We start from the raw sequence: 15,138 nt of genomic DNA, 5'->3' as shown, positions 1-15,138 counted from the left end.
GTAAGCTTTAAGATTCTTTGTTTTCTTAGAGCAAGAAGTAATAAATTTATATTTTACCCAGGATAATGGAAATAAGATGCTATTAATCAGATGTTTAGAAATGGAAATACTTTTCAGGGAACAGGAAACATTCTTTAGTGGATATCCTTTTCCACAGTTACATAAAATTCCATTTGTGAAGGACCATGATTGTCTTTGGGTAAATAAAAGATGCTGCTGCATATGCAGGATTTTATAGCTTAAAGTGATTAGCGGTTTTTAGTCTTTGCTTCTGGCTCTTTGGTTTAAATTAGTGCTTTCTTAGTGAGTTAATGCAATTGCAGCCAAGTAGCATATTTCTATTCTATTCCTCGACAACATTAGCATAGAATGTACATTTCCTTTGGAACAAAGTAATACACATGTGTACATCTCTTCCCAGGACACAACAAAGGCGGCAGCAAGAAGAGGAATAGGAACTTGAGGAATAAGAGTGTCCAGAGCCGAGGGTGAGCAACGTGAACCACAAAACTACAGGTGTGAGTGAAGGCAGATCACCGCTGCCCCACTGGAATTAAGTTTATACACATTTAGAGTTAGGTTAGATGGTAACTGCCTTTCTGACAAACAGTAACAACTGAAGTTTCTCTTAAAGATGAGACCTATTGGCCCCCAGACGTGCTTCCACAAAAACAAAAGCACTCCTCAAAAGGAACCAGCCGTGTTTCTAAATAATTCACATTTTCCTTCTCATGTGCCAACAAAGGCAAATTCTACTGAGAAAATGTTCCACTTTATTTTGTTATATAGGTACCCTGTTGATGTTAATGCTGACTGAGAAAGTGTCCAAGGACTCAAAACTTAGAAACTCTGTCGACTATGACCATAATGAGGATTCACAGATTTGTACTAAACCTCTCTTAAAACACAATTTATACCACTCTGTAATATGATCAAGGAGGTATTTAGGAGCTAAAAACAAGAACCTCTACTTACGGCTGACACAGCTTCACCAGGTCCTGGTCTGTGGTGTTGGGAGGCAGTCCTCGGATATAGAGGTTCGTTTTGCTCAGCTGATCCCATCCTGAGTTGCTACTGCTACTACTGTTGTTATTACTGCTGGTGGTGCTGGGGCTGGGAGGGGCCATAGGATGGGCTGGGACCAGAGACTGCTGGAAAACAAAGACCACAGCGTTAGAATGCTCCATGGAACTTGTGTTCAGCACTATTCAGAGGTTGCAAGATCTGCAAATCAAGATATATATATATACAGATTATCTTCAGCTACTTTACTACATACATTTTAATTTACATCTTAAAAAAGATCTGTTCATTTTGCAAAAGTATTCTCTCCTTCAACATGAAATTAATAATAGGACAACTCATTCTCTACATGCCCTTGAAATAAGACTAAAATTTTGTAAGATTTTCTTCACATACTTTAACGAATACATTCAAGACTCAAAGTGAACTTGCATAAAGTTATGCGATAATATTTTAATACACAGTCATTCAGAAATCACTGGACTTTTGAAAAGGTTTGCAAACGCTGAAAAACACTTGATTGAAAGTTGCTGACAATTTTATTGAGATGATTCTTAGCAATCAAAAAAGAAAAAAAGATTACTCTTCAAGTGTCAGAAAGTTAAAGAGTTCAGTCAAGGTGCTCAAATAACGAAGACTTCACCTCGCGCTAAGACAGGCCCACGGCTTCTTTGAGACATCTGGATAAGATTCACAGGTCAGCTGCCTTTCGCTCTGGCTAACCTTGTGAAATTTAACCCCTGTGAGAACGGTGCAGAAGCTGGACACATTCCCAGGCCTGGCAGCAACCAACGTAACTTCTGTAAAGCCTGCAAGCCAGGGCTCAGTGTGGTTTTAGCCACCTAGGAAGACTGTCTGAAAATGTACTCACACCAGATAACTGCTAACCAATTGAAAGAAACCACAGTTCTCTGTCCCTGTGCCACACACATGACCTCTGAAGAAGTGAAATGGTTCAGTGTGAGATGCAAGTGAGCACACCCTGAAGTGTTCTCACGGCAAATGTTCTGCAATTTCACACCAGGACAGGAATTTTTTCACTTCTCATCTTCTAAATAATAAATAAGACTAACCAATACGGTCCTAATAAAGGACATCACTGACACTGAACAACAGTTTGAAGATGTAAAATTAGTCACTAGACATGGATCCAAAATGTCAAACCTTAGGACTTTTACTACCACAAACAAGAAAATAAAGCATATCTAAGACACAATTCAATTCCTCTTTATATCAAAAGGCAGACCTCTGGCAATACATACAACCCTGCTCACCTTGTTGGCCATCTCAACGCCCCAGGATAGACTGTCCCACTTGGCACTGCCTTGGCCATCCTAATGCCACAGGATCCTGGGGGCATGGGGCTCCTCGTGGATCTAGACATGAAACGTATACTATGCAGATTTTTCTTCTCACTCCCCAGGGTCCTTGCTAAAATCACAGCCCAGACACCACTTTATCTCAAAGGATTGTTTTTCAAAAAGGAGTGTTGCCAGAAGAGTTAACAATAGTCAATGTATTAATGAAGGCTGAACTTGAACCAGGAACATCAGCAATGCTTAACCCCAATGAAACCTGCCTGAGCTCATATCCTATCAAATCTATTTGATTTATGCCCTTAATAAGCAGGTGAACTCAAACCCTTTCCTGTCATCCCTTGTGTTTCTCTAAGAGGTAAAAATTGTTTTCCAGGTATAAACTAAGCCTTGTCTCTTGCACTGTCACTGCTGGCACTGCAGACCCCCATCCGGCCCACAGAGAGGTCTGTGTTCCTGCTCCAAGGTCATTCAATATAACTGCTGGCTGACACTGCAATCAGCCAGGTGCCCCTCCTTTCTTTCTTCAGTGAAGAGCAGGGGGACTGGGATGTAACCCACACATCTGCCTCCCTGTCCCTAGCTTTCGATTCACACTGACAGCTGCAGATGATTAGGCAAGACTCAAATTTTTCTTAAATCACTTCTGATCAACGTCCAAGAACCTGGTTCTTGCCACAAACACACTGTTTTTCCCAGTAAGACTTGGTGTGTTCAGTGTAGCAGTCGGGGAAGACAATGTGCTCACCTGGGTAAGCCTTGTAGGGGTCTGACAGAAGCTGTGGATTTCGGGTCAACGCCCACCTCTCAGGGGGAAGCCATGCAAAGCCAGTGAACCGTTAGGTGTTTGAAAGACTGCATTCCAAGCTGGCCTTGGCTCTTGCCTCTGCTTTTCTCTGGGGTGGAAAGTGGAGTGCCAGGCATGGACTTTCTATCGTTAAAAGAAACACCTGGGGGCATGATTTATCAGGAGATTTTTTTGGACAAGAAGTAGGCTTTTATTCACGTATTTGGCAGAAGTAGAACTGTGATTTACATAGCTGATCTAATATATCTTTGACAGGCCTCCCTATTTATGACAGTAATATTTTCCTACTCTGGGAAGTAGGTGGGGAGCAAATACCCTCTGTCCCTCCCCACTTACTCTTCAACTTACTCTCTGGGGGAAAGAAATCTCCTAGTATTCCTGTCCCAGGTGGGAGAAGGGGGTTCCTGAATGCATCTCAAGGAGGATGACTGGTCTCTGGTGAATCCTGGTGACCAAGTTTAAATTCAAATGTATCCTAATAGCAACTGTCACAAATGGCTGATGACTAAAGAGAAGAAGCATTAAATTAGTCCAGGTTGTCAATTTTCTAAAACTTTAGACCAAAGACTGAGTTTTTAGAACTCATCGAAATTAAAAAGTTAAAGACTGGACACATGTTCAGAGAAGAAAATTCAAACACAATAAAGGAGTTTATTCCAAAATATTCAGAATTGGTTAATGATAACTGTAACAGCAGGGTAATAATTACTATCAAATATTGCATGTTTCATATGTAACAGACACTGTGCCGTGTGCTGTGCGTGTATTATCTTACTTAACCCAAACGAGACAAATGCATTCTTGTTTTCGCATTTTGAAGATCAGGAAACTGAGTCTCAGGAGACATTAAGTAATGTGTCATAGGTCACACTTTTAGTAGGTGGCAGGACTGGAATTTGAACTCAGGTCTGCTGGACAAAAAAGTCAAAGCCCTTGATCTGTGTCCTAAGTGGCATTCGAAACACTGTCCATATCCTAAATGTGCTATTTGTATTACTTCATTTTTCTGTGCTCATCCTTCCTACAAGTTAAATGACTAAATTCCAGTTTCTCTGAAATATGATACTTAATACCATTGGTGGCTGCACTTTAAAAAAAATGTCAAAAGTGCCTTTAAGTTAATTTAATGATCACAGAAGTCAGCTTGTGTTTTGATTTTTTTTTTAAAGGAAATCTTTTAAAAGGTCAGTTTTAAAGATTCTACCTTATAGATCTTTTCACTAAAAGAATTCTGCGAACAACTTTGGAAAATTACAGCATGTTACAGATGAACAACAGAGTCATCATTTTAGGAAGCCTCCACTCAACAAAAGAATGAAACTCTCACTCCCAGACTGAAATACAAACCCTGACAAGTCTTTACCTTAGTTAGGACCCTGCTGATCAATTCAAAGCAATTAACATTTTACAGTCACAGGCCTCAACAGCATGAACAGCAAACTTACGGGGAGGAAAAAAGCTTCTAAGTGGATGATACTTACCAAACTCCATTTTCATTACTGGCTGTCCTTTTACATTTTGCCTCTCAAGATCCCTAAGCTGCCCCCAAATTTGAAAAGACACCCCCCTCCCCCGCCACCAACCTTTCACCCACTGGATGAAGCGTGTAGACAATTTTCACAAATTCAACCTATTTATTTAAGGAACTGGATGGTTGAATGACCACCACTAAGTGACAGCTCATCCTACAAGAGCTGAGAAGTCTATCCCAGTCTTCTCTGGCCTAATCGCACTGCTTCAGTTCAGGCAAACAATATACCTAGCAAACTGTCATCCAAGGGGAAAAACAAGCTAATTCAGGTTTCACAATAACATTCATTAATAACTGGGCTAAATTCTCATGCAGAGGTGATGGTGAATAATTGGGTGGCTGTTAGCAGAGCTTCTCTGCATTCCCTGTAGGAGTGGGTGTGGCATCAGCAGGAAGAGTGCTTCTCAGCACTCAGGGAGGACTTCCTGTGTGGACCACAATCAGGGAGGACTTTCTGTGTGGACAGCTCTGATGCCTCCATCAAAGCAGGAAGGCCCACTCACCTCCTAAACTAAAAGACTCCTGGCACACAACAACTATACATACGGTAAATCTATTTCACTCCCATCACATCAGCCCTATTCCGACGCACACTAAGAAGCCTCTTCTGTATAAATGCGTCTAAAAGTATTTTTTCAAGGGATTAGCTGTGTGTGAACTAAAAATATATCGGTAATCATGTACATTGTTGCAGATTTCTATTCAGCAAAGACAATTAAAGACTGGTCACTATAAATTCTATTGTCTTATTTCCTTCCTATTTCTAATAGGCTAAAGAATAGTGCTCTGACCAATTTTACAGTTGAAGTGGTTCTTCCCCCACCCCTACCTCCCCATTTAGTAACTTCCCTAAGAATATATTTTGAAGGGAAAGGAAATCTAGTACCTCCCTTTTAATTACCCTCAAGTCTTCTTTAAGGTTGTCATCCTTATAGTTTAAGATTATAGTCCATAATCCCTGTCTCCACCCTGCCACCCCTACACACACACACACACACACACACACATACACACACACACACACACACACAGGGACAGATAGACACCCACTATCAAACAGCAGGGAGGTCTACCACTTCAACTATTTCTTTATCCAATAATCACCACAGTCACTCCTGAGAGCAGACTGGAGTCACAGACATTATCATTTCTCCAGGAAACAGTATAATATCAAGCCTGGCATGAATGGAGTACTGTACGAAGGCACTGTCTACCAGACTAGTTCCACACACTGGTTCTTCTCTCTAAACTTTCAATATGTAAAGGGAATTTAATAATTGAATGGGCCAATTTTCACCACCGTCAGGGCATTTTTGTTGGTTTGTTTTCTTTTGGACATCTGAGTGGCTCCAAAAGGGCTAGGAATAATGGCTGAGAAAGAAAGTTTCTGGCACAGGCAGCTGGGAAAGTACACAGCTGAGAAGTGGGAGGTGAGTTAGTGAGAGATGAGAAGCTGGTCAGGAAGCAGATGTTCTTCCGGGTGGGCCTGGAGGCGAAAGGACAGCACCAGCAGTAACTAAGAACAATGGTGCCCCTTCACACAGGCAAGGTCTTACTCCCCATCCACCACGTGGGAAGGAGGACAAATGGGCAGATATCAGTTGATCCCACTGGATGCCAGGATGTCAAAGCTTAAGATCACAAAGCTAATTAGCTAATGAACGGGCTCTCATACTGTCACTGTCCCTTGTTTGGAAATAAGCTTTGCAGCCTCAAACTATGAAAATGAGCAACAGATCATTCAGTATTTTTTGCTGGATTGTGTTTGTTGAAGCAAAGAGGTTCACGTTATTACGCGAGCTAAAAGTAAAAATTTCTAAGACTTCATAATTAATATTCTCTAAGATACCTATCAAATCTGATCCTTAAGTGTAAAGTCGCAATCTCTACCTATAAATCTCTTAAGTCCAAAATATCTTTACCTAAGCATCGTTTTCTTAAGCTTTGGGTAAAAAAAAAAAAAAAAAATTTAAGATGTGCACTGAAATTTTAAAATGTACTATTCTGATGATTGCTGTGGACAATGGAGGGAGTAAATGTATGTGTGGCAGCCAGGGCAGGTGGGAAATCTCTCAATCTCCCTCTCAGTTTCATTGTAAACCTAAAACTGCTTTTAAAAAATGGTCTTTAAAAAGCACGAACATCAACATTAAGATATCAAACTGAAGGTATTAAATATAAGTTATTCACCAGAAGACTGTGAGGGGCCTACAGCAATGGGCTCAAAACTTCCTTACCAGAAAGCACATTCATTAGGAAGGAAAAGCTTTTAACAGTGGGCTCCTGGCCTTCTCTGCCCTTAGCTGCGTCACATTTAATGGTGTGGCATGGTATGGTTTCTAAAAATAGTTCTAGTTCAACCAAGGCAAGATCAGGGATGAAAGGGCCTGGGGCAGAAAGGCTGAAGAAGGCTTCACCAAGGGGGCAGACGGCTAAGTGAGCTGCATATTAATGGCAAGTCATTAAAACCGGAGGAAGGGCAGTGCTGAAAGGGATGGGTGTGCGGGGAGAGAAGTGCCAACAAAGATACAGATAGGATGGAGCATTTTTCATGAAAGCCGGGGAAAAGCCCAACCTTGGTTGGCTCAAGGGTATACGCCAGAACAGGGTGATGACACTGCTGCGGACGAGAAGGGACAGCGGGATGACACTAGACAGGCAGCAAGATTACCTAGAAATCAATACAGAATATGGATGGAAAGCCACACGTGACTGTTCAGGCTCACAGGGAGAAAAGAAAATTCAAATGATAAATGAAGAGCATAGCTTGTGGAAGACATAAAACAAAGGAAATTCTTCCCCCTCCTCTCTATAAAAAGGTATACAGGCACGAAAAATGACTGAATGGAAAAATATCTGGATTCCAATCTTGTCTTGGCCAGTAACGGGAATGTCATCTCTCGACCTCACAGTTCCTCACCTGGGAAATGAGCAGATTGGACTGGGTGATTTCTAAGCTCCCCTCCACTTCCAGATTCTAAGGCTGGCTAATGCTTCTTGCTGTCTCCAGCTAAGGTATATCATGACCAAACTCGGCCAGGTTCCTGGTACTCTTACTGACCTGTGCCACTAGCTGAGAAATGGAGTCAGAGGTTGAATCAGTAGACCTGAGAAGCTACAGGTGCAGCTTAAAGACAGACAGGAGTTGCAATGTGGTCCCAACTCCCTACATCACTCAGGCCAAGCACAGAGTCCTATTAGTCACAGACGTTTATGAGGAAATACTATAAACATGGAAGCTATACTAAAATCAAAACTGAAGTGTGAAGAAACAAATTTTAAAAGTTTTTAAAATATCATATTCAGAGCCAGGGTGGTCTTATGGTGAGAATATTATAGCTGAAGTTGCCTTAATAATGTTGACCTACTGAGACTTTATGTTGGTTAACAGCCTCATATCTCTTTGTTTCAATAGGTAATTAGTAAAAAGCTGCATTTCATATTCTATTTAATCTCACATATAACAAGAACCATGTAATAGCTTCAAAATCACCCTAAAAGAACATTCCTAACAACCAGCTATGTTCCACACGGTAAACAAAAAATCCTGCCAAACTGCAGGTACAAAACGGATTACTCTTCTGGATTCTGAAAGCAGGTGCATGGAGTATTTTTATTCTCATTCTGGGTCTCAAGTGAAGAATTTTCAAATCCACGCCCATTATGTTCCTCGACACAGAGCCCTGTGAAGGGACAAGAACAGACTCTTCCTTTTTACTCAAAAGAAACTGGAAAAAAAAGGAAACTTCCTAAGGGAAGTGTGGGGTTACCTTTATCATGACAGCTCAGAACACCTCTGCAAAGCCTGAATTTCCTGCTTCACCCCAATGAAGTGAGCATGCCGGCATGGACAACTTCCTTCCATCTGTTTTTAAAAGTCTATGTACAGTACAGTTTGTATCTCCTAGCATTTCTTGTAAGTAAAGAATTATCGCTGAGATTGCAAAGTCCTCAGGGTGGAAACTACCTATTTAAAAATATACTTTCTTCACACTATACAATACTTACTGAAAGTACTGTAAAGTGATTAACTAAACATAAAGTTTAAAAAGTGATTATGAGCCAGCTTACCCAAAAAAAACCCCAAATGAATTTATTCAAGGTATTCTTTTTTTTTTCAAGATGCAAAGGGACATATGAATAAGCTGGGAGCATTATGGGTTTCACAAATTAGGCCCTGGAGAAAAAAGTATTCTCTCTACTTTCAGGAAACTGAACAAGTTATCTGAAATCTTCCCATAATAATCATTAAAAAAAAAATGAAATCTTATCTGACAGTGTTGTGATTTGTATACAGTCAAAGTAAAACATCAACAGGAAAAAAAATTGAGTTAATACAACTCAAAAAAATTAACAGTCACACTTATTTCTTTCTCATGGCACGATTCAGCAGTTTACATCTGACGCAATACAGATAATTAGTGTTAAGGACAGCTCTTTATTATGTATCTCTGTGTACATATCTTGACCTATCTGTGAGCAAACAGAGGGAGGAAACAGATGACTGTCTCTGAGATACACTGTCTTGAGACAAAGCACAGGGGCTTCTCCCTACCCACCTTTTGCCTGAGATCCACCTAAAAATTAATTAACTTTTGGCCTGAGATTGAAACCTTGTATACACGTACAGGCGCAGATATTTAAAACTGAAGCAAAAATTCTGTGAAATAGTTATTGTCCTTTACCACAGACAATGTGCCATTAATACTATCTTTTCTTGGCTATTTCCTTGAATAAGAAATGCTGGCAGCAACCTACTAAATTGATTTCAGATCCCACTAATATTGCCACTTGTGGGTTACAAAACAGTGCTCTGCAGCATTTCTCAAACTCTGTTGTGCACAGGAATCATCTGCATTGTTAAAATGCAGATTTTGACTCAGCCGTTTGGGTAGAGCCAAGATTCTGCAGTTCTAGCAAGCTTCTCTCTGGGTGTTGCCCATGCACAAGGCAGGACTCAAGGCAATGTGTCCTCCTGGTGAGAAAGGAGGCATTTTGGAAAGGCCCCTTGCCAGCTTTAAGAAGGAGCAAGCCTTACCTATCCACAAAATAAGATGAAAACCTCTGTTCTTCTGCTTTCCAGAGCTGAGAGAGGCATCAGAGATCATGCAGTCCAGTAATTCTCAACCGGAAGTATAGCGGAAACTTAAAAGATGGGTCAGAAGTGGAGACGGGCAGTATTTTTATTTTTATGCAGGAAGACCTGACTGTTAATGTGTTGATAAACGTTGATCTAATTCAATGTTACTTTTCAGGAAACCCCTCTGAGGTCCAGAGAGGTCAAAGCATATGTATGTCCAATGTCATACAGCTAATTCAAGGCAGAACTAAGTCTCTCTTCCCACCACTGCTGTCAAAAGGCACCAGCCTTATTTGCCATAAGTACTGCAGCAATTATGACAGCACATGCCAAGTTTTCCCAATGAGTCTTGTAAAGGAAAACTGATATGCTAGCCCTATTTAGGCATCATAGAAAAAGTGTATATTCTGTACTGCCTCTGATACATCTCATATTTTAAATGGCTTACCTAGCTGTCCGTGTTTCTTACTTACCATCCCCCCCCCAAAATCTCACACTATCTATTAAACTTATCATTCAAAAATCCCTAAAAAATTCTATGAATGCTACCATTTTTATTTTCATGTCTACATTAAAAATTTGTGACTAACACAATCTGTATCTGTACCATCTACAAGCAGATAAATCAAATAGATGAATTATAGCAGTTTGCTGCCTTGCTGTCAGAGAAGTACATTCAGAGTCAACTGGCAATTTAATAAGCTTAGATTAAAACCCTCTAAAAAATCACTAGAATTGTCTGCCCACTGTCTAGTCCCCCTGTGTATGTCACTCACTTAAAGCAAACAACTTCAACCTTCAGTTTTCTTACAAAGAAAACAGAGATTTGTGAGATTCTCCTTTCATGCGTTCCAGTGTTTGGTTTTATCCCAAAGCTTCACAATGGTTATACTCATATAATTCTCTAAGATGAGTAGGTTTTCCTTTAGAAGCCCCAAAAGTTAGGATAAACCTGCTCCTAGCAGCTCACCAGTATACTTAAAAGAACTGTATCTCTTTCAACCTGGTAGGCATTTCTCTGCTTTTTTGCAGGGACAATTTTCTTCCACATTGTATTTCTCTTGTATATCTGAATATCTATTGGGCTTCGCTGGTGGCTCACGTAGTTAAAGAATCTGCCTGCAATGCAGGAGACCCAGGTTCAATGGCTGGGTGGAAGAGATCTCTTGGAGAAGGAAGTGGCAACCCACTCCAATATTCTTGCCTGGAAAAACCCATGGACAGAGAAGCTTGGCAGGCTACAGTCGACAGGGTCACAAAGAGTGAGACGACTTAGCCACTAAACCACCACTGCTTCCAGCAGCCTGGAGACTCTCCTCTGTCTTGTGGAGCCAGCCCGTGCACCACTGCTGTCTCATCACTTCAGGACTGATGGTATCAGCCCTGGGGTACTTGGGGGCCTTTGTAGGAAACTGACCCAAATTCTGGCAAGGTTCATACCTCTCTTCATCATTTCTGAAGTGGATAATCTAATCCACATCTTAATTCTGCAGTTAAGTGGAATGTGGGAAATGGTTTCAGTATTTATGTAAACCAGACATGACTCCTTTTTCAAAAGAAAAATTATTTCATAATACTCTTTGTTTAAAGTAGGGAGTTGTTGCTCAAGAAGAAAAAAAGTTAACCTATTAATCTTCCTGAAGACCTTTTTATTTTTTGTTGCTCAAGTTAATCACAAAGCATCCATTCATCTGAAACTGACCAAAAACTGAAAACTTCAGAAGGAGGTTCTTTTCCAAGAAACCTTGGACAGTAGGAATCATGTTCTAATTCTCGGTAGAAACGAGACCTGGAACCTCTGTGAGTTTGAGGGGCCGGGTGTGGGGGTCACCTCTCCCCCAGGAGCACAGGTCTTACTCATTCCATTGCGTCTTCCCATCCCCCTTTCTTCTGGTCTAGTTTCACTATACTAGCATATACCCTTTACCTTTGCAGCATAAAACCAAACATGCAACCTTTCATTCTCAATCATAATCCCAGATTAATCTATTAGTGACAAGAACCCAAAGTGGACTGTATAAATCTCTGCCCTTTAAATGCACAAGAAAATGACACCATTTCTTCCTACTCATCAACAAAGAAGTATTATTTTAAAATTTTTATGAAGACAATTGTACCTAAATGGAAATTGGCTTCAGAAGACTCCACACTCCAGAAACCAGGAAGGAGGGACCAGCTCTCTGCATCCACCCCATCTAATTCAAAGCAGCCAGTGAGCACTGCCGGCACAGGACAGGGAAGGTGAACCCCTGCCCTGACAGAGCAGACAGGAATGGTTCAGGTGCGACCTGCAGCCACCTAGGATCTCCTAGGCTCTCCGAACTGTGTGAACACAAAGCAGCTAGCTGCAGAGAAACCTCAGAGAACCTGTGCGTTACCAGATCATTTTGTTGAAACAGGAAAAAAAAAAAAAAATGCAGGAGGGGAACACCAACAGCTTTAAAACTTCTATTTCTCCCTATAGACAACATCACAAATCCTTAAATTCAAGTCTTTGGATACTTCCTTTACATTCTGGAATAGATTTAATCCCCAAGCAGTACTCTCTGCCCAATTTAAAAATCAGGGCATAGAACAAAGGAAGAATGGTAGATTTTTTTTTTCTTTTTTTCAAAGGTCAGAACCAGGCATTATAACTTCTAGTATGAGGGAAAAAAAATAGGAATGAGTGGGCAAGCTGCCTCCTCTACACTCCCGCCAGGGAAACCAGAGGGGGCTGTTCTAACCTCATGGCACGGAGGGTGCCAGTCAGCCACTGCTCTGCTCATCTCTGCAACCCAGTAGCTGCTCCCAGTTATGTAAGAATTGTTCAAGTTAAAATATCACCCTAGTTTTAGGAGAACTTCCATTACCAAGCAAATTAGGAGGAGACAGAGATCTAAAAAATCATTTAATCCTGCCTGGATACATTTTTCAAAAGGTAATATATAAATTATAAATACTGAAGCCAGAACCTATCCATTAAAATCTTAGACAGGTTATCTCACTCTGCTGTCCCCAGAAATACACATGGAAACTCTGCCTGCATTGGAGCCTCTAACTTCATCTTCATTCTTCTTACAAAATTCAAGTATGTCTTGCAATAATAGCTGATGTGCAAAGGCTCATTAGACAGAATGCCAAGAAGAATATTTTTCTCTTAATTGAGGGGAGGAGGCTTACACATTTGTTTACCTGTTTTAGTTGGGGCTATATTTTATCGTTTTACTGTCAAATTTATCTAGACAATCTTTTGAAACAGCAAAACAAGCAGAAACTAAAGGGAAAACACCATTTTAAACCATGACAACTTATTGCAAACATTTTTTTCTAGAAAACTGAGTGTTATTTACTGTACTGATTCCTAACACTGTTGAACGTTTATTGTGTTTTTTGGTACCACGCTAGATGCTTTGTATGTATTTTTTCATTAAATCACAAGTAAGGAGGTATGATTTTCACCATGTTACAGCTGAGAAAACAGAAGTTAAGAGATTTTTCCCAGCATCATGAAGGAGGTAGCAGTCTGGATGTGAAATATGGTCTGCCTGACAACCTCCTTAGGAGTTAAGCAGAGAGAAAATGCGGGTAAGGGAGGGTGTATCCTTGAGTTTCACTGAGTTGGGAGCCTTAAGAAAATGACCTCTGCTGGAATAGTTTGCCTATGTCATATTAAAAATCTTCCTAACGTCCATCAATAAAAGATTAACTGAAGGTTTCTGGCTCAAGAAAGTGGTTACAAGAATGGTGAAACTTAGTGATATGTCCTCCCTTACCGCAATCCCAACAGTACAGCGTGACTCTGAAAGAATATCACTACAAAACACTCAGGCCACATGCTTTCCTTTAGGTCTTCTCAATACACAGTATTTTAATGTTAACAAACCGTTTAACACTTTCTATTTTTAAATATTAAAAATATTTAAAGATATTTCTACCTTTGAATTAAAGAATAAATCTCCTCCCTTGGCCTGTAAGCCCCTTGAGGACATGTAACCACATCCTGCCTGATTATCCCACCCTGCACAGCACAGCGCCCGGACCAAGCGCTTTTTGTGGGTGGAAAGGGGGGAAACACAGGCTGACACACGTTAGAAGCCATGGAACCATAGCAGGACTCTAAGTGTGGCGCGCTGAACGCCTCTGGGCTGTAAAGAGGCGAGAGGAGCTGGCCAGGGCTAGATGATGGGCAGAGCTTAACTGTCTGAGAAAGGAGTTTGACATCTGGGACAAAATGCATCCATCACAGCCTTTTCGTAGCTGAAACAAGATCTCTATTTTCACTGAAATCCAGACTTGAAGCATCTCTGGGACAATTTCCCAACTCTGACAGGTGGACTTTTAAAATTCCTAGTTTCGACCTCAAAAACACCAGGGACGCTAGACAAATTATGATTGATAGTAAGAATTATAATTTAGCGAAAAAGATGAGTCCTAATAATCCTAATCTTATTTCCTTTGGATATAGGAGATATGTGGGTATCTGTCTTTTCAAAACAGATTAATCAGAATTACTATAAACCTTCAAGAAGATGTAATCACTCTGGGATCCTCCTGCCTTCGGTAATGGCCACATCTGGTCAGGCAGTTGTTATTCATTCTTGCCAGGATTTGCTTTATTAGACGCTCAATTGAAAAATGACACCTTCACTCCAATCCTTTTAATTGATTTTTAACATGAGAGAAGTGTAAGACAGAGAGTTACTTAGAGGACTAACTTCTTAATGGAATCATCCGAGTAGTTTGATAATATTCTCTCAGATGAATTCCAAACCATTCCTGCCATACCTTCAACTGCAGTGTGGCTTTCAAAAAATTAGACAAAGAAAAAGCTACTCCTTGAAATGAACCTCAATTCTTTAAAAAAAAGTTAATTAAATAATAAGTATCACCATCCTAGAACAATTTAAATGTCATTAGTTTCTATCAGGAAATTTAAAACTTACATTTGTGTAGTAACTGAAACATTACATATGGACATTAAGCCATACCAAAGCTAAAGATAAACTATAAATGAAGAGAAAGTGGGAAATGGCTGTATTAGTTTCCCAGGGCTTCTATAACAAATCACCACAAACCTAGTAGCTTACATGGTGTTCCTGGTGGCTCAGTGGTGAAAGAATCTGTCTGCCAAGGAGACCCAGGAGGAGACACAGGAGATGTGGGTTCGATGTCTGGGTAGGGAAGAGCCCTTGGAGAAAGGGAATGGCAACCCACTCCAGCATCTTGCCTGGAAAATGCCATGGACAGAGGGGCCTGGTGGGCTACAGTCCATGGGGTCACAAAAGAGTCGGACACAACAGAGCAACTAACAACAGCAACAACAAATGGCTTATAACAATAGACATTTATCCTCTCACTGCTCAGGAGGCCAGAAGTCAGAAACCAAGGGTTAGCAGGG

The 15,138-nt window shown here is 40.6% G+C and overlaps 1 protein-coding gene and 1 long non-coding RNA gene across 20 annotated transcripts in view; one reads left to right on the top strand and one right to left on the bottom strand.

Moving 5' to 3' along the window:
* LOC132659209 (uncharacterized) overlaps nt 1-5,414 on the top strand; it is a 42,092-nt gene extending 36,678 nt beyond the window's left edge. The window contains exon 2 of the long non-coding RNA XR_009599331.1: nt 422-5,414. This is a non-coding gene — a long non-coding RNA (uncharacterized LOC132659209). The remainder of the gene's footprint in view (nt 1-421) is intronic.
* RBMS1 (RNA binding motif single stranded interacting protein 1) overlaps nt 1-15,138 on the bottom strand; it is a 219,739-nt gene that overhangs the window by 95,521 nt on the left and 109,080 nt on the right. For 8 of the 19 annotated variants that reach the window (XM_012135930.5, XM_004004667.6, XM_027964907.3 and 5 more), the window contains exon 2: nt 976-1,151. In XM_012135930.5, coding sequence (XP_011991320.1) covers nt 976-1,151 — 176 coding nt within the window. Of the gene's footprint in view, nt 1-975; nt 1,152-3,495 lie in introns of all 19 variants that reach the window. The other 11 variants (XM_012135940.5, XM_060409828.1, XM_042244889.2 and 8 more) reach the window with 4 other exon arrangements.

Source organism: Ovis aries, chromosome 2 (assembly GCF_016772045.2).
Source record: "Ovis aries strain OAR_USU_Benz2616 breed Rambouillet chromosome 2, ARS-UI_Ramb_v3.0, whole genome shotgun sequence".
Classification (NCBI taxonomy): domain Eukaryota; kingdom Metazoa; phylum Chordata; class Mammalia; order Artiodactyla; family Bovidae; genus Ovis; species Ovis aries.
The sequence above is the reverse complement of the archived record's forward strand: the minus strand, read 5'-3'. Positions and strand labels throughout refer to the sequence as shown.